The sequence below is a fragment of the Callorhinchus milii genome, unplaced genomic scaffold (genome assembly GCF_018977255.1).
Source record: "Callorhinchus milii isolate IMCB2004 unplaced genomic scaffold, IMCB_Cmil_1.0 Scaffold3, whole genome shotgun sequence".
Lineage (NCBI taxonomy): Eukaryota > Metazoa > Chordata > Chondrichthyes > Chimaeriformes > Callorhinchidae > Callorhinchus > Callorhinchus milii.
The window spans coordinates 57079876-57100507 of record NW_024704744.1 but is presented as its reverse complement, the minus strand read 5'-3'; the positions used below and the strand labels follow the sequence as shown (position 1 = coordinate 57100507).

The following is a 20632-nucleotide window of genomic DNA, read 5'->3' as shown; positions in this document are numbered from 1 at the left end:
TTATGCTGTGTGTTTTTAAAGGTTGATGGAGTTTATGCTCTTAAGAAGTTGTAGATACGTCTGGACTCTAGTCTGCCATCTACAGTATCACGTGTAGAAACCTGCTTTTAGGATTGGAATGAGTGACAGGTGTGAATTGGTCTCGAGGTTGAAGCCCCCCCACCCGAAGCAACTAATAACTACTGACTGCATTTTTTTGGTTGATGTGATAATATCACACTGTGATTTTCCCTTCAGAAATGTTTTTGTTAAACATGTGGCTGTGATCAGTTGTAAACTCAAAAGTCTGAACCTGAAGAATACTCCTTGTTTACCTGGCAGGAGTTATGGGGTGTAGCACTTGCCTTGGTTACCAAGGCAAAATGGAAATGTGCAGGTGCTACAGAGAGCATTTCATGATCGGAGTTTTGCAAATAACCATTCAAGATGATTTCCATTCTGCTGGCAAATCTCTGCAAAGTTTAAATGTATCAGCAGCTGCGGGGGAGGGGGAGGCTTGGAGTATCATGCTCTATTGCAGCTGCTATATGTTAGAAGAATTTTGAATTTTTAAACACCATTTTACTCAAACAGTATCTGAGCGAAAGCCCTCAAAACATAGACTCTGCTGTACTGACTCCCCTCTGCAAAAGTCACGGTAACAGTTGTTTCTGCTGATTAGGCCATGGTACATTTTAACATATAAAGGTAGTGGGAAAAATCCCCACTAGCCCCTAGGAATTCCCTAGCAGTAATTTAAAATTCTCCACCAGCAAATTGCTCTTTAATAATAATAATGATAATAATAATTAAAATGATAATAATGATGTTAATGATAATAAGAATAATAATCACAATAATTATACTCATGATCATGATCATAATGGAAATGGAGCTTTCTTTGGCAGTCGCCAAGCATTCACCATTTAGGCAGTTTTTACAGAATTTGACAGAATATTATTTGATAATTAATGACATTGTATGCTTATTACTGATTAGATTCCTGCTTTCATCTTATTTTAATCATTCTAAGATTTGAAACAAATACATGAAGCTTTGCTTCATCTGTAGAAATGTGTTTTTAATGTTTCTGGATAAAAGTGAGATGAAAGTGCCCATTTGAGTTCAGTCCCTGCTGGTGAAAATTCTGTAAAAAATGCCCTGGATTAGGCTGTGACTCAGATTGCAGGCTGTGGCCTAGAAAGGATTAAGCACAGCCCTTTAAGAATCCCGTTGCTGTTATGCTTGTGTGACACCACTTTTATCACCTTCGTGGGAATTGAACAAGTGCCAGAAACAAACAAAATTGATGTTTGAATCTGAAACTCCAAACAGCATTAATAAGGAAAGCAGCGATTAATCTGTTGGCTCACATTTCTTACATGTTGACTTAGCTGTGAACAACATTTTATTGTTTCTTTATCTATTTATCTTCACTCTTGTGGGAAATCTGTTTGCCCACAATAACACGGTCACTCCACTTTACAGCGTATCCTGTGAATCGTTTTGAGGAGTCTCGACAATGTGAAAAGGCACTACATCAAATGTAAAGCATTAGTATTATAAGTCCATGCAAATCCAACTTCAAATTGCTTCATGTAGAGTTATTGTTAGGTCTTGGGCACCTGAGGGCAGAGTGTATAGGCCTGGTGAGTAAAGGCAGCACTGGGCCATACAATATAGCAAGTCGCAGGTTCAGATGTCTGCACTGAGTTAGCAGATAATAAATATTGTCATATAGTTCCTTAGCAATTTTATTGTAAAGGGCACGATTTCACTTACAGAATCAACTTTGAGTAGACAGTGCATTTGTAGACGAGCCCAGCTGGTACAGCAGAAGTAGTGTTATAAGAGGCCTCATCGCCCCTGTGATACGCAGTGGAATATCTGACAGGATCTGCACTCCTATCAGTTATCCAATGATTTACTGGAAGGTGTACTTGTACAGACATCAGGTGAAAAAGGATTTGACTTGGTTTACAAGTCAGGCATTTGAACAGGCATTTAAGTGAGGTATTGGAGGGTTCCCAACACCTGGGGAACTATACCTGAATACGATGAAAAAACATCTTCAGGAGCAAAAGGTAGAAAGTAAGAGGAGTTATACAAAAAGAACAGCATTTTACATTGAAGAATGAAATATGTTGCTTACAGAATCAACAATGAGACTATGACGGCTCCCAAAGTAAAAAAAAACAAATCTACTATCTCTCATACACCTCACAGAGGCTACAGTTCAAGATCCTGGTCCTCACCTTCAAAGCCCTCCATGGCCTTGCTCCCCCCACCTCTGCGACCTCATAACCCCCTACCATCCTGCTCGCTCCCTCCACTCAGCGGGCTCTGGCCTGCTTCAAATCCCCGCCTCACCCACCCCACCATTGGCAGGCGGACCTTCTGCCACTCTGCCACCACCCTCTAGCATTCCATTCCGCAGTCCCTCCGCCTCACCCCCTCCCTTGCCTCCTTCGGGACCCATCTCAAGATCCTCTTCTTCAACCGTTCTTTCAATCACCCTGCATTCCCCCCTACCCTCCACCCTTCACACTCAGGAAAACATCTGCGCACACATGCAAATACACATTGGTGATCATACATAATTGTTCTATTATATATCTTTATAAATTTATTGTAAGATATTTCCTTTAAAATATAATACATATTTCCAGGAATTCTCCAGTCAAAGTTTTATGTCCTTAATAATGTATTTTGATGACAATAGATCCAAATAGTAGTATTATTCCACCCACCCTGTTTGTGCGAAAAGCGCTATATCAAATATAAGGATGATTATGAATTGTTTCTGCAGGAGCCATGACTCTATTTATCCATTGCAGTATTGTAGAAAAGGCATAAGCAGCATGATATGCAGATTTCCAAGACTGAAAATTAATCCTGAATATTTTTTGCATTTATTAGCGTGTTTATAATGCTAAAATGTCTCATAGCGCTTCACGGGGGGATTGCTGTCATTGCTGTGTTTAAAACTACATGACGTTTTCTCACTTCATATGAAAAATATTGATGCAGTTTAATGCTGGCATCAAGAGTATAATATGAAGTCACATAAATACTTTCCACGCATGCCTTTTCAGCAGTCTCAGTGGGATACATTCTCATTTCTCCAGCATGATGTAACTGCTGAAGCCGCTCCCCTTTATTTTCAGTCATTGAGAGCTCATTTGGGCTCTGCAACAGAACCTCTGGAAAATCAAAGGAACATTAACATTGAAAAAATATTGGCTGGAATAAATGAAAGCGAAAGTCTGAGTGAAGGAAAAAGAGAGTTGGGGATTACTTTCCGTTCAAAGTGCAAATTATTCAAAGTTACTCACAAAAAAATAAAAATCTGGCAACCATCCTCCATTTCTCAGCCCGCAGAGACTGAGATTTGGGGTGCAGTTTCTCTCCAATAACAATCAACTGACCTAATGGAGGCCAGTATCTCAAAGCAGTTCAAGGGAAATCAACAGCTGTTTGACTGAAAATGATATCTGCTGGCTTACTGACTGGTGTATCTTTCCGGGGTCCAACAGTTCCAGGTTGATCTCAAACCCCCTTTGAACAACAAGTTGCATTTAATTAGCACCCCTCACGCAGAGTAGATTCCCAGAGCGCTTGACAGTAGTGGAGTACAACCCCAAGCCAGATCGAAGAGGAAGGTCTTCAGGTGCAACCTGAAGACGGAGAAGGAGTGGGCAAGGTGGAGAGATAGAGGAAGAGTGTTCCAGAGTTCCAGGGCGTAGAGGCTGTTCCACGGTGGAACAGAGGGCACGAGGGACATACAGGAGGCTGGAGCCAGTCGAGCGGTGGCAGCGGGTAGAGGGTTGGGGAGTAAGCAGGTCGAAGAGGTAGGGAGGTGCCGGGGCATAAAGGGATTTGAAGACGAGTGTGAGGATCTTGAAATTGATTCGGATAATGTCTTCATGAGCAAGTAACTTGGGAAATGTCTATGTTATTCCTCTAATATACCTTCCATCGGTTTGGCTCATTTGGTAATCATCTCAGTTCAAGCACATCCTTAGAACTTCCAATCCTGGGGTGGAAACAAACACATATCCAGCACCTTTACATTTTACTGGGGGTCTCCCCCCACAATGTGGGGCGGTGGAAGACTTCTAATCCCCTTTTATATAAGAAAGTCACTACACTTGAGAGTTATAATCATTACATTTTACTTTTTCCTGCTACCTGTGAAGTTTATGATGTTTATAGATGGTATGCCAATGTGATGATTATTACTTATTACTGGAGACGTGTCAATATTAAACTCATGAGGACATGCTGCTATTTGATGTTAATAGCAATGGAAGTCACCTGGGACTTTGCATTAGTATTCTATATGGAAAGACAGCTTGTATTAAAACAGTTTGAACTATAAGTCTAAAAACATCAGTGGAGCTTGTAAATTGAAAATAAACATTGACTGAACAGCAGACAGCAGAATTCCTGGTGAGGCTTATTTTTGATCTTCTGTGTTTCTTGCTCTTCAAAGACCTGAAATAAATATTTTCAGCAAATGCTGAAAACTGTGGAATCTGATGTGAATCAGTTACAATTGATTTGAGTGAATTATTCTTTACAATGTATTTTCTTCCCATTGGGCAACACATCGTAGCATGAAATGTGCGAGAGCATTGCCATCATCTTCCTGTCCGCAGCTCGGGCACACCTTCCCTTTGAGCGATGGTTCTACCAATTGGTGGTGCGGAGTTTAAGCAGCAGCCGCTTGCCTTTCTGTAGGCCAATTAAGGTGGACTTCAGGCCCTGGATGGACAAACGTGTGTTTATGAACTCGGACTCCAGGTAACGCCTGCGCTGTTGCGCCAAGCCTCAGAGTTTACTCATTAGCTATCTGGGGGGGCATCTGCCTACAGCGTGGTGGGCAGACATTTACAGAACAGCTTGTAATGTGCCAGTGTCTTTGATGTTCTCAAGTCCAGTGCTGTGTACCAGGCTTACTCAGCACCAGCTTCTCAATCCAGGCCCTCATGCGAGGGGCCTTGGCAAATAGATGTGCCCACTGTGAAGCCACCTCCGCCTCCAGGGAGCTTAGCAACAGGTCAGTGAGGACCGGAGGTCTCCCTCCCTGTAGCCGCTTCCCGTTTGCCACAAATCCACCTCATTGCTTGATCCCGGGCTTTGCCGACTGGACTTGTATTATGATTGTTATTTTTGTAAAGAAAGAAATCTCACATTTGTTATAAATATGTCATCGTTCAGGGTGGATGTTGAAGATTCTCCAGCACTATTCAAAAAGAGAAGGGCGGGGTGGCGGGATCTCCTGGCCAGCAATCCAGCAATCCCTCAGGTAAAATTCACGGCTGAACCGATCGCCCGCAAAACACACAGTCAAAACTACTTTACAGCATATCCCGAGAAGCGCTTTGAGACGTCTCAACAAAGTGATATAAGACGCTATATCAAATGCAAGGAATTATTATTATTATTATTATTATTATTATTAGTCACTTTAAGGACCAGCTCTCCAGCCAATGCTGCAGGTGGGAATAAATGATGTGAATCTGCAGTGATAGCTGGTGATCTTCCCCATCGGCACGGGGTGGGAGTGGGAGTGGGGGTGTGGGTGGAGATGGAGATGGTTCAGTGGCACACAGACTGACAGATGTGTGTGCACAGAGAGGGGATGTCGGCTCTGAAGCGCTCCCACTGTCTGTCGGAGGGGGGAGACAAGTGGCTGAGAGAGAGAGAGAGAGTGAGAGTGAGTGAGTGAGAGAGAGAGAGAGGAGGAGAGGTACTGGAGCACAGTGAGCATCAGCTGGTTTGTGTGTGCATGGGTTTCACTGTGTGTGTGTGTGTGTGAGAGGGATCTGAGGAGGGCACAGACCTCACCCCAGGACTTGTCAGCCTCAAACCTTACTGTCAGCGGCATCCAGACCTGCACCTCGACACCATGACCAGAGCCACAGCAGCCGCCACCCTCCTCGCCATCCTCCTCACTGTAGCACCGCAGAAAGGTAGGGAGAGAAGCACACAGCAGGACAAGGTGCCAAGGCTCCAGCCTCTCCTAACTGGATATGAGTATCAATAAAGTATTTAAATATAGCATTCATTTATTTAAGCATTAAACAACCAGACTTTTTTTTTCCGGCGTCTTTGTTGGCAATTTCCAAATTTGTTAATTTTTATTTTTCCAACTGTTTAAGGCAGCAGCACTGCCAAACGTTATTTATTTACTTACTTATTTATTAATTGCAAAACGTGCGATCAATTAACTTACTTGCCATCTGTCTGTCTGTCTGTCTGTGTGTGTGTGTGTACGTGTGTGTGTGTGTGTAAACCGAATGCATCCTTCAGTTCTACAGCAACACTTGTTGCAAAACGTGTGATCCACAAACCGATTCTGCCCTTAGGAATATAGTGTTTGCAAACGAATGGATTGCATAGTGAAATCAATAAAAGACGGTAACAATTTTTATTTTAAATTTACCCCCTCTCCCCCGATCCAATGCCGTTGACACCCGGTTTAACGGGAGGCTGGGAGAGGAGTTCGGATTTGGTGGGTGATGTGTCAACTTGTGAACTGCTACACCAAAAGCAGCATTGAGCCGGACTTGAATTGGGAAAGGTTTTCAGCTGCTTCACTCACTCACTCACTCACTCACTCACTCACTCACTCACTCATACTCATTCACTCACTCACTCACTCACACTCATACTCACCCACACACTCACTCATACTCACTCACTCACTCACTCACTCACTCACTCACTCACTCACTCACTCACTCACTCACTCACACACACACTCACTCACTCACACACACACACTCATACTCACCCACACACTCACTCATACTCACTCACTCACTCACTCACACACACACTCATACTCACCCACACACTCACTCACTCACTCACTCACTCACTCATACTCACTCACTCACTCACACACACACACTCTCACTCACTCACTCACTCACTCACTCACACACACACACTCATACTCACCCACACACTCACTCATACTCACTCACTCACTCACTCACACTCAACCCTGAGAGGCTGAGATGCTGACTGTACAGGTTTAGGGTCAGTGTTGTATTTATCCATCCAAGCTGTCCAGAGAATTTCCACTATTTCAAAAGAAACACTTTAGCTGTGTACTCCACAGTGGAGTTCGGATCCTGTGCCTCCCCTCAACTGCAGTGCAGAAGGAGATAACAAACCAAGCGTTTGTTAGACAATATTTTAAATTAATGCAATGTCAAACTTGTTATTGTGAAAACTGAAATCAGCAAAGAGTTGGCAGGACTCGAGCCAAGGCAGTCAGATTGGTTTCTCTACCATTTTAACATCTAATTTGAATTTGAAAGCACTATTATTATTATTATTATTATTATTATTATTGTGATAACTTGGTTAAAAAAACAAGTGGAGTCCTGTAGCTCAGTGGTTAGAGCACTCGCTTTGCAAGTGAGAGACCTGAGTTCAATTCCAGGCAGGGCGAAACCTTGGGCAAGTTTCCTTACTCCACACGCCTAATAATAATCCCTCCAAAAAACCAAAAAACAATAATTAAATTGGTCATTTTCAATCTACGACTGTTTGTGGGACATTGCTGTGCGCAATTGGCTGCCGCGTTCGCCCACAAATATACAGTCAATTCACTTTACAGTGTGTTCTGTGAAGCGCTTTGGGACGTCCTCCCGACGTGAAAAGCGCTATATCAAATGCAAGGATTATAGGATTATTATTATTAAATTGTCTTATTTGCAAACTGTTTTTTTTTAAAGAAAAAGCATTGCCAAACGTGAGCGATCGCACATTTCAATAGCCACTTGAAAGATCAATCTCTGAACACACTGTGTGTCTGAAACTATTTGGATTTAAGCATGAGAGTGATTTTGGATTTGACATGGCTTTGATCTGATGTGGCTGATGGTCGTTTCTTCCTGTAAAGTTCCCACTGCTCCTCCAGTCCCCACAGCTTGTAAATCACCCTGGACCATGGAATGTTTCAGCCCTGGGGTTTTATTGCCTCTTTGTCTGACAGCTGAGTTTATCTCAACCCCTCCAACTGAATGTTATCAATTAAACTTCACTCAGACTCCTCTGGGGAATATAGAGAGAAACGATTCCACAAGGAAGTTCTCTGAAAGGAGCATTTAAACTCTCAATAAGGAAAATTGGGATTGCAGATCGCTACTGAGGATCCAGGCTGTAACCTCAGCAAAACAGGTCCATGCAGTCGGTCTGTCCTGGGTTAATATCAGGGTATTTGCTCAACTCAGTTCTTCTCACAACCTTTTTTTTTTAACTGAGCCACAGCCACGTTAATGCTGTGAGATCGACCCACATCTGCAATAGGAAAACTAGCAGACGTGGAAAACTCCGGGATACGAGCCTGTGAGCTGTGCATTGCCACTGCGATCAGCAACCTGCAGTTACTGACTATTTCAAAGTACTGTATATCACAGCATTGCATTATTATCATTATTATTGTATTGTGAACTTGATATTAACATTTCCCCCCACCACCACCCAAAAAAAAATATTTACAGGTGTCAGGCTAACGAATCCAAATATTAATTTTAACACTGTATAGGGTCTAAATAGAAAATAAAGTTGATCGTTCACTTCATGGCTGTTTGTGGGACTTTGTTGTCTGCACATTGACTACCGCATTCACCTACAAATACACCGTCTCTACACTTCGCAGCAACAATCTTGTCAAGCACTTGCACTGTATCAAATGCAAGGATTATTATAATCATAAAATAAATCATGAATGTTTAACTTTTCGCACTATTATCAAGTAAGTTTTAAATAAAAGAAAACAATAGTTTGAAGGTATTCAAAATCAATTTTGTTCCAGTAATAATAGTTGTCTCAGAGGAAGATGAGAGCATTTGAAGCTAAAACCTCCTTAGGCTTTGTCTAAGGGAGAATGTTGAATCAACTTTAAATATGGAAGAAAATTAGACAGCACTTCTTAAAGCTCTGAGGCTCAGCCTCTTATTATGCCACTGCCCTCTGTGCATGTGCTGCAAAACTGAATCCTAAAACAGGCGGGTGATACTGCAGAAATGAAGTTCAGTTTGGAGGGGAGAGTATCCTGTACTCAACTTGTCTAACTCCCACAAAGTTTGGTATGGAACTTAAAGATCGTTAAAGATCCCTTGACCCTATTTGAAAGAGAAGGGAGTTTCTATCGGTGTCCTGGCCAACAATCCCTCAAATAAAATCGGGCATTCTCTCTTGGCTGTGTGTGGAACATTGCTGTGTGCAAATTGGTTGCCTTGTTCACACAATTACACACAGTTGCATCACTGTATAGTATATCCTGTGAAGCGCCTTGAGATGTCTCAATAATACGATATGATATGATAAATATTAACTGTAAGGATTATTATTATCATATTGCTATCTTCGACACCTTTTACTGGCGTGTCTTACCATAGAATTCAAATATGGGAAGCAGGATGGTACCTGAAAGTAATGGTTTAGTCCCTACTGCTTTTCTCCTCTCCTGTGCCCCATTCTCTTGAATTTCCAGTGCACTTGTCTATTTTTGTCTTTAATGTGAAATCACATACCAGAAATAGCGAATACTTTGTTTGACTCCTTTCAGTAAAGAACTTGGCAGATGTTCTTCTTTGAAGTTCTAGCAATCGAATATCCTGCCGACCCTCATTGTCAAGGCATGTACATGAATAATGGACAATTGTGTACAGTGCTGGAGGCTGCCTGGCATTTGTGGAACTCTACCTTAGTAAAATAAAATAATCCTTGCCCTTGATATAATAATCCTTATTATATAATAAACCCTGCATTTGGCATAGCATCTTATCACATCGGAAAGAAATCTCAAAGTGCTATACAGGATGAAGTGACTGTGTATTTGTAGGAAAATGTGGCTGCACAGTTGTGCAGAGCAATGTCCCATAAACAGCCATGAAATGATTGACCAATTTTATTTGGAGAATTGTTGGCCAGGACAGCAGGAGAAACTCCCTTCTCTTTACAAATAGTGCCATGGGATCTTTAACGTCCACCTGAACAGGTAGATGGGTTTAATGTCGCAGGGAGACGGGATCTCAGTTTAATGTCTCATCCGAAGAACAGCACCAACAATGAGGCACCCCCATCATCACTGCATTGAAGTGTTTGAATCGAGTTTAAAATCCTGATGTAAGGTTTGAACTCACAACATTCTGATTCAGAGGCAAGAGTTCCACCAACGGAGTCAGGCTAATTAGGAAGTGACGAGCATCCAATGCCTTTAAAAGAAAAGGAGGGGAAAAAGAGTGAGCAGAAGGACCTTAAAAAAGTTCTTTATTTCTTGTGGAAATTGGCACGCGAGAGAAAGAAGAGGAATGACAAACAGAAAAGAATTATAATAAAAGTCTGTTACAGGAGAGGACTGTTTAAAAATATAATGGTGGTTGGATATCAATTGCCAAATCCATTGTACCATGGAGCAGTCAGGATGTGAGTTTTTGATTACTATGGGAAAGTTTCCCATCTTTGTTATGCCCTTCGAGAATCAGTAAACCAAAGTAGCAGGTCACTTTAGACTCGGGTTTGCCATGAGATTTTGAATGCAGTACTTGGGGGCGGAAATTTGACTTGGCTCTCGATTGATTCTCTTAATTCAGCATTTCAGAGCTTGCCGAATCTCGCAAATTCTTAAATATGGTCTTCATTTTGAAACTGTTTTTCTTGTAGGAACTACAAAATAGCAGCTTTGAAGTTAACACTGAATTCGACAATTTACCAACTTCTGACATTCTGAAATGCGAAGAAAATCTAGAATCATGTGAAATTCCTCCCCATGGTGAACAAAGATGGATATATAATAATAATAATCCTTGCATTTGATATAGTGCTTTATCATGTCTTCGAGACATCTCAAAGCATTTCGATTCTTTGCTATACTTCATTCTAGCTTCTTAGATTGAACAGCTCTGTAGCTGGTTCGTATTCCTACACCTGAATCCCATGAACTAACTGAATGACATTTGATTGGTCATGTGTTTTGGTTTTCGTTGAGACCTCCCCATAATCCATTTTGAATAACTACAGAACAGTACTGCAGACATGAGCTCACATATTTCATAGTTAGGTCATTCAGTGGCTTTAATGATGGACTTACATTCAGTCATCTGAATATGAACCATACTTAGAGGTTGTTGCCTTCATTGGGTGGCCTTCACTTGCTCTTAGCTAGGCTGCTGGGAAACCCACCCATGTTCTGTTTTACACTTGATATTTTTGTCCCATGGTTGTAGATGGTGCTGGTAAGAAGCATTTGTTGTTGTGCTGCTGGAGTAGACTGACTGAGCCTCTGCTCAACCTGCAGTCTATGATCAGGATGAGATCAGAGATTTATTATCAGAGAAAAATCAAAATTATAGTTGGGATGAAGATTTGAAACCAAAGTTTTCAGGCTATGTGCTGAACTCCTTGGCCTTTCTTTATCCTTTGTTGTTGTTCATTTAACAATTACATTATTCTGTGCGCAATTGGCTGCCGCGTTTCGCTCACAAAATATACAGTCAATTTATTTTACAATACGTTCTGAGAAGCGGTTTGAGATGTCTCAACAATGTGATATGTGTATGGATTATTGCAAGGATTATTATTATTAAATCAAAAGTGATTTGTATTTAACAAGGATGAGGCCACATCAAACAGCCATGCAGTGCTAAAGTGGAGTTGATGTTGCTTTATAACATTATATCAGGCATTGAAGTTTGGCATCTGCAGTCACTGGAAGGATCTATATGGGAACAGCCTCCATTTACCAGCCACATTAGCACTTCAAGTTGACTCAACAATCCACACTTTAAAAGTAAAGAGTCTACAATAATTGCCCCAAATGTCGTAACGTCTACATTGAATATACTGAAAGAGATAACTAAACCTAAGTTACTATTTGACTAGAGGCTGAATCCTTTAAGTGCATTACAATGAAACACTCTGTACTTTTGGAATGGCTAAGTGAAAAATGTTGCCTCCTTCTGATCATAGCAAGTTATCACCAAAAATCTGTTAGTGTTAGGATGGTCTCTTGTCACTTTTCTCTTGATAACACTGGAATATTCTACAAGATTGAAACTGGTGGATTATATAATATTGCAAGTCCTTTAATGCAGAAAACATTTATATAGTGTAATTCAGTGTGTAACTAGAGTCTAAATTAAATTTCAGTTCATTTACTGTGTTAATACCCTCACCTCATCTTCCAATGGATTGATATCAACTGGATAACAAATTGGCTGCAGGCAAAATGTGCGCAAGTGTGATTGAATTTCACCTTACAAACATTCCCCGGTTACATCTACCCATCTGACCTGCTGGCTTTGTGTTGGACTCATATGGACTTGGACATTGTGGACTCGGCTGGACTATTCAAATGCCCTCCTTGCCATTCTCCCCTCCACTACCATCCATAAAATCCAGGTCACCCAGAACTCTGCCGTCCGATTTCTTACCTGCACCAAACTCCGCTCCCCGATTACCCCAGTCCTTGCCAGACTGCACTGACTGCCTGTCCCAGAGAGGATCGACTTCAAGATTCTCAATCTTGTCTTCAAATCCCTTCACTCCTCTGCACCCCCCTATCTCTCTGACCTCCTCTCTCCTCACAACAGTGCCCATTTCCTTCGCTCCACTGAAGCTGGCATCCTCCTTGTCCCTGAGTCTTCCGCTCCACCATTGGCGGCCGTGCCTTCAGCCACTATACCCCGAGGCTCTGGAACTCCCTTCCTCACTCCCTTCGTCTCGCCCACTCTCTTCCTATTTTCAGGTCTCGGCTAAAGACCTTTCTTTTCGACTACGCCTTTGGTCACCTTGCTCCCCTTCCCCCTGGCTTGGCCCCAGGATCTGTTACTGTGAAGCGCTCTGAGACGCCGTCCGGCGTGGAGGGTGCTATATAAATCCAACCTGTTGTTGTTTTTGTTGACAGAAATATTTTTCACTTCAGTTGATGTCTGAAGTACTTTCAGCAGAATAAAGAAGTCCCATAATACAAAGTCATTTCATTGGATAATCTAAATACAGATCCATGTAATCAGATTTGTAACATCTGCAGGCTTTAGCTCTATATGTCCAGCACTGGATTCTTACCCCCCCCCCTACCCAATGGAAAAACACAGGATCATTACAAAGCAACAAAAAATGTATTTATGTTACTGTTGAGCTCTGTGTTGAGCTGACGTCTCATTTGCTGAAGGTTTTTTTTTCCCCTCTGTGCTGCCACTAGAGGGCTTCAGGGCAAGTAACAAAAACCTGGTACTTTGAGGAGCTAATTCACCTCTTAGCTATTTGTGAGACATTACTGTGCCAAAATGGCTGCTGCGTTTGCCCACAAATACATAGTTACTACACTTTACAGTATAGTCTGTCTGTTAGGCATTTCTTATGTTAAACTAGTTTTGCCTATACTGGGGATGTGCTGCTTTTTTTGTTGTATTTCTGTTGCTTAACAGAGTGCGTGCATGATGGAAAGTCTCAGAGGTCCTTTGGAAAGGGATTGTTTCCTGGGATAGACACATCTACAAATGTTGTTATCTCTGGGACTCTCAGTTTTTCATAACAGAGGGAATGAGCTATAGAATGTGACAGATTTGAGGTAGATCACAAATTTCATCCTCTTGAGCATTGCCTGTTCGCTGCCTGAGTAGTCAACAACTGACCTTTACCTCAGAAAGATCTGGAGTCCATTATGCAATACGGAACACTCAATGTATGGTGCTGTATTGGCTCGCCATTGTATCAAGTGATATATTTGCAACAGAACCAGAAAAGATTCCTACATATTGAATGTTGCTGGTCACAGAATGTTAAAGGGCCTCGGTTTCAGGTCTCATCCAAAGGAAAAGGATCTCCAACAATGCAATACACCCTCAGCACTGCATTGTAATGCCAGCTTAGGCAATGGGATTCCAAGTCCAAGTCAGGCTTGAATAATATTGAATCCTGCCTGGAACTGGAGGTACATCCTCTGACCAGCTGGAACTCCACTCCCACAGACACAGAGCAGGTCAGAGCCAAGTTCCCATTGGTTGGTGCAACATCCTGTCACCAGCACCATTCAATAGGTAGGAATCCTTTTTGGTTCTTGCTGTGAAAGCGGGACATTGAACTCGAAGATCAGCATTGCATAAGGCTCAGTTGATGGCATTTGATCCCCTAATGGTTTGTCACTGCCATATATGTGTGATAGCTATTTTATGCTGTGACTCTCCTGATAGGTGTTAGGCTATAATAATAATAATACTTGCATTTGTTATAGGAACTGTCACACTGGGAGAACTCTCAAATCACTTCACAAGATTTATTGTAAACTGTTGTGACTATATTTTTGTAGATGAATTGTAGATGAATTTTGTAGATCCCAATTGGCATACAGCAATTTCCACATGAAGTGAATGACTAATATTGAGAAATTGGTGGCCAGGACACCAGGAGGAACATCCTTCTGTTTTTGAGTAGTGCTATGCGATCATTAACATATATCTCAACCCCCTGAATCTTTTATATTTCTAGCTTATAATATAATAATAATAATCCTTGCATTTGATATAGTGCTTTTTATGTCTTCTCAACGTCATAAAGCGTTTCACAGAATAGACTGTAAAGTGAATTGACCGTATATTTGTGGGCAAAATGTGGCAGCCAATTGCGCACAGCAGTGCCCACAAACAGTCGTGGATTGAAAGTGACCAATTTATTATTGTTTTTGTTTGTGGAGGAATTATTATTAGGCGTGTGGAGTAAGAAAACTTGCCCAAGGTTTTGCCTCGCCTAGAATTGAACCCAGGTGTCTCGCTTGCAAAGCGAGTACTCTAACCACTGAGCTACAGGTTTCCACAAATTGCTTATTGCTGTTATCAGACTCTAATATGTAGCACTTCATAATCGACTGCCTGTCACAAATCGCGACCACATCCAATAATAGTGAAGAGTTTGCTGATATGAAACAAATGTTCAGGTAAAATAAATAAGCTGTGATTGAACTGCTTAAATGGATATTGATTTCTTCATCACTGCTAGAGACTAGAAACTGGGCCTATTTTCATTGGAACAATGAAGGTTGAGGAGAGGTCTATTGAGGTCTTTGAAATGATAAAGGGTTTTGATAGAGTCAATAGGGAGAATGTATTTCCACTTTGTTGGTGAATCAGTGATCAGAGGGCACCTGTTTAAGATAGTTAGAAAACAATCAAAGAGACCAATTAGGATTTTTTTTGTTACAAATATTTGTTAGGATATGGAATGCCCTCCCACCTGAGGTGGTCAAGGTAGGAGCCATATTAACTTTCAAGGGAAAACTAAAGAGATATCCAAATAGAAATAATCTGCATGAATATGGGGAAAAGGAAGGTAAATGGGATTAAATGGATTGTCCATTCAACAACATCAACAAAATTACATTTGTATAGCGCCTTTCACGTTGGGAGGACGTAACAAGGCACTGGAAAAAAAACAGCACAGACACAATGGGCCGAATGGTCTTCTTCTGTGCTGTACATTTCTGTGTTTGCATGGTACTGCACCTAGCCTTGGAATCTATAATGGGTTTTCACTAGTAACCTTTTGGTTGTTGTACAGGGGGCTTTCCTATTATATGACAGCAGTAAAATGTTCACTATGTTTAACAAACAGCATATCATGCACCCAATTATCTCCCTTGCTATGGCAACCATCTAAACTTAGCATCTTCATGGTAAATATGTGCTGCATTCATTTACATAGATTTACAGACAATACAGAATGGAAACAGGTCATTGTGCCAAACAGTTCAACCCAATGTTAATATTCCACATGAGTCTTCACCTATTCCTTACGCCCTCCCATCCCCTTCTATTCCTTTCTCCTTCAGGTGCATATCTAGCTTTACACATTTACAGATGTGAGCTGGATATATACACCAGCTGCAATAACAAATATTAAAATGTTATCAGGTGTGGACCTCAGATGCAATAAAATGCTACAGCGTGTTACATCAAATGCACGTTTTCCATGACTTTTTCAAGAACAAGATGCAAAGCCCCAAATGGCAACAAAGATTTAATGACAAGACATGCCTCCCCTTCTGCCTCCCCAGTCATGAGGTTTGCCAGCAATTTTCCCAGGAAGATGGTGCCCCGTACTTTAAATACAGTGGTTGCAAGCTGTACCACACACTTGACAGCTGTTCCAGCAGTAGTTTATTTCTGACGTGTAATTTGTGCCACAAGCCACATCTGGAAACACTTTGGGAATTTCATGTGCCATCACTTACTAGTCAGCCTCTTGGCCGAATCCTGATTCACTGAAGTATTTGGTCCAACTCGTATCTCAACGCAAATCATAATTTCTTCCCCCTCCCATTATTGACACCTAAAATAAACTCCAGAGTTTCCACTCATACTTTCAAACATTTATGTTATTCTGAGCTGTTTCAAACGTTTTTATTTTCACTGGTTATGAATTCTATCAGCTTAATTCCAGGACACCTATCTCTCTCTCGTTAGTTTTAGGCCTTGATGTTCCAGGCTGTCTTCCACTTTTGTAATCATATTAATCTTGCTTTACACAGACTGTCCATGTTTACTAGTTTGAGATTTATCACTGATTGGCCATCTTTGCCAGGTCTTTCTTGTCTCTCCAGACCTGATGACAGTTGTTAGCCTCTCATTCGCCTGGTTCCTTTCTTGACTGAGTAAGTAATCCGTTGATTACTGAGCCTTTTCCTGCTCCCTTTCTTACATTGTCTCCTGCTCCTCCATTTCTTCAGCACCTCTCAACATAATCAGCACAGTATCATTACTGGTACATTTAGCACAGTTTGCTCACTAATACATGTAGCACAATTGGGGTTCATTTCTAGAGGGATAGAAATGAAAAGCAGGGAAGTTATGGCAAACCGCTATAGAACCGTGGTTAGACCACACTAGAATACTGTGTGCAGTTCCGGTCCTCACATTATAGAAGGGATGTAGAGGCACTGGACAGGGTGCAAAGGAGATTCACAAGGATGATCCCAGAATTGAGAGGTTATATCTATCAGGAAAGGCTGAACATGAACAAACAAAAAAAAACCTGAAAGAGATCTTTAAAATGATGAAAGGTTTTGATAGGGTAGACATAGCGAAGATGTTTCCACTTGTCGGGGAGACCAAAACCAGGGACCATCAATATAAAATAGTCACAAATAGATCAAATAGGGAAGTTAGAAGAAATTTCTTTACACAGAGAGAAGTGAGAATGTGGAAAGTGCTACCACAAGGAATTGTTGAGGCAAATAGCATAGATGTATTTAAGGGGAAGCTAGATAGGTACATGAGGGAGAAATGAATAGAAGGTTATGCTTGAAGGCTTCGTTGAGGAATGGCAGGAGGAGGCTCATGTGGAGCATAAACACCGGCATAGACCAGTTGGGCCAAATGGCCTGTTTCTGTGCTGTATATTCTAATGTATTCTAATGTAATTGATCACTAAAACACAAGCGCAGTTTTCTCACTCACCAACACCAATATACAAGGCACAGTTTGCTCAATGATTACACAAGACACAGTTTGCTCACTCATGATGTTAAGACAGGTCTCCGTATACCTGAACTAACTCCAAGGAGACATACGAGAGGCTGGTCTGTAATGATCCATTGTTGACAATTACCAGCATGTCCAGTCCAAAAAATTGGCTTAGAGGTGTAGACATGTCTTCCAGTCTGTGAGCCAAAGTTCTAACAGATAGGAAAGTCTCAGCTGGAGAAATATTGTGCTTTTGCCCACTCCTGTAATGTTGCATAAATACTGTAGCTGAAAACTAAAATTGTTCTTTCAGGCCAGTCACTGGGTTGTATGTTTGCATTTTTTTCAGGGTTGTCTCACTATTTCATTTTAAATTGAATAAAAGAGTTTTTGGCCATCGTAGCCAATAATATCCTGCTGGATCCAAGAATACATTATCTTGGCCAACATTCCCACCAGCAAACCTCTTCAAACTGTTATCAAGGGGTCAATCTGCACATTGTCTCCTGGGTGGCTCAGCATGTTGCTTCAACACTGTAACTCTATTGGGCAACAACCCGTACTCTGCTATGGGTAAATCACATATGCTTCAATCTTCAGCAGATGTGGGCTTTGGCTGCAGAGTCCTGAGGGTAGTAAGTCAAATTGGAATAGCATGTTTCCACTATTTGGTTTTGCTCTGAATCCCCCACATTAAAGTGTGTCGTAGGATTAGCAAAGCACCAACATGAGTTAGAAAGATAAATATTTTCTCTGATAATAGGTACTTTTCAAAGTACAGGTTCTCGACAACCTTAAAAAGCGCTGTCCTTCTGGAGCAGAACCTCTCTTATTGTCTGTACCGTGTACCTCCTAGATGTTGACATCTCATCTCCTGGAGTTGCCTTGGTTTTAGATCACCATTTGAGCTAACTGCAGCATAGCTCTAGTCCAGGATTCAATCTGCCAAGTGTTTCCAGGCTCAGTTTGGGATTCAGCGCCTGCTCACTGTAATTTACATGTCAGATTAGTGAAGACCAGAAGTCTAATAAACAATAATTGGATAAATGTTTCCCCCTATTTATTTTGTTTTAAAAAAGAAAAATTGAAATGAATTTTGGTTCCTGTCACAAATGTGGAGGGAACCAGCTTGTCCACGTTTTCACTGTAACTCGATTTTTACAGCTTCCCCTCAGTACCACCTGGACCACAGAGTGCACAGATCCAGAAAATCAGCCAGAAACCAGAAGTGATGTCAGCAGTGATCTGATGACGTGGAAATGCTCAGTAATGACCATTTTTACAGCGCAATCAGTTATAACACAGGGTCGGATTTTATGGACCCAACTAACCAAGTTATAATGGAGGTCTAACTGTATGTTAAAGAAACTAAAGCCTAAAGAAACCTGCATCATGTTGCAAAATCTTTGCGTGGTTCACGAGTAATTAAGTGTAGGGATTGTTTTGTAGGAAAACACAGCGGCCTTTGTGCACAGCCAGATCCCAGTAACAGCCATGAGGTGAAAGACCAATTCACCTGGAGGATTGTTGGCCAGGATAATGGGACAAACTCCCTTCCCTTTTTGAAGATTATTAACATCCATCTGAAAACAGTCTGATGGGACCTCAGTTTAATTTATCATCCGAAAGATGTTTCTAATAATATTGAATCCCCACCACTGCATTAGAATGTCGGCCTGGAATTAGAGGTCAAATCCTGATGTAAGGACTTGAACTCAGAAGTTCCTAACCCAGAGGCAAGAGTGTCACCTACAGAGCAAAGCTGATACTGTATCCTCTGGCACTGCTTCTGTGTCTGATGTTAAATTTGACCTTAGGTGAGTGTGGAGGGTGGAATTAACCAGACGGAGTGTATATTAAGCTGATTAGAATCAAGTCAAATACTAAGGCTCGAAGGAACTTTACTGTTATATTCTGAACATTATTTTTTGATCTATCAGGTGTCAGACACATGCAAAAACTCATCAATCTACATAAAAGTTTCCAAACCAGACTGAGATTTGTACATATGTGGGTCCATATGTCTGTTATGGAAATTTGTCCGTTTTGAAAATCCTCCACAGAAAATGTAATAATGTTCCTTGCATTCTGCACCAGGAACACGTGACATTTAATGTTATTGTCTGTGCTGGTGTGGGGCTCTCCACCCGAACAGGCAGGTGATGAAAGTACTCCAAACTTACCATTTAGAATATTAGGTTCATGGATGAATAGTCAGTGCCAGTCTAAGTGTATTAGGTGGCAGCCCAGCTTAATTGGTAGCACTCTTGAGTCAGAAGGCTGTGGGTTCAAGCCCCACGTTGGGACTCCCAGTCTAAGCTGACACTCCAATGCAGTGCTGGAGGGGTGTTGCATTGTCAGAGATGCTGTCCTCAGATAAGACATTAAACCAATATTCTGTCTGCCTAAGGTTCAGGTGGATGTTAAAGATCCCTCGGCACTATTTGAAAACAGAAGGGACTTTCTCCTGATATTCTGCCCAGCAATCCCCCAAATTACATTGATCATTCACTCCATGGCTTTTGGTGGGACATTACTCTGGCTAAATTAGCTGTCACATTCACCTACATATTAAACACTAAACTTCATGGTGAATGTTATGAAGTGCTTTGAGACAACCTCATAATGTGAAAGGCCCTTTATCAAATGCAAGGATGATGATTATTATTATTATTATTTAAAGACCATTAATTCTTTCCAAAAATGTTTCTTATACTTCATTGAAAAAAAGTTACTTCATAGAGGAGGACTTACCTCTCTTCAAGTTTGTTTCGAATTGCTGCTTTATTAATGTGATTCTTTATTAACTGGTTTTATCAAATGTATTGGAAAAGTCTGTGTCAGCTGAAAGGTCAGCCTTACCAACTTTACTTAGCACAGCATAAACTGCTAACACTGGGTATTGAAGAATTGATACCATTGCTGGTGCCATTGTTGTAAAGATAGAGTTTATTTGAAAAGGAAAACAAATACTGTGGCTCCAACAGTACCTTGATGCTAGCATTTCTGTGACTGCAGTCAACTCTATATAGCTATAAGTTTTAACACTTTCGCTTAAAGTACATTTTGTCTCATACTTATCCCAGTTTAGAAATATTATCAGCTAAAATAATGTTGTCAGAATAACAGGTGCTTTTATTTTGAAAGGATTGAATTTAACAGTTCAA

General features: G+C 41.2%; 1 protein-coding gene across 1 annotated transcript in view; it reads left to right on the top strand.

The window, feature by feature from the left end:
* Window positions 1-5618: 5618 nt before the first annotated feature.
* fndc1 (fibronectin type III domain containing 1) overlaps window positions 5619-20632 on the top strand; it is a 55462-nt gene continuing 40448 nt past the window's right edge. The window contains exon 1 of the mRNA XM_042333385.1: window positions 5619-5957. Coding sequence (XP_042189319.1) covers window positions 5894-5957 — 64 coding nt within the window. The 5' untranslated portion in view covers window positions 5619-5893. The remainder of the gene's footprint in view (window positions 5958-20632) is intronic.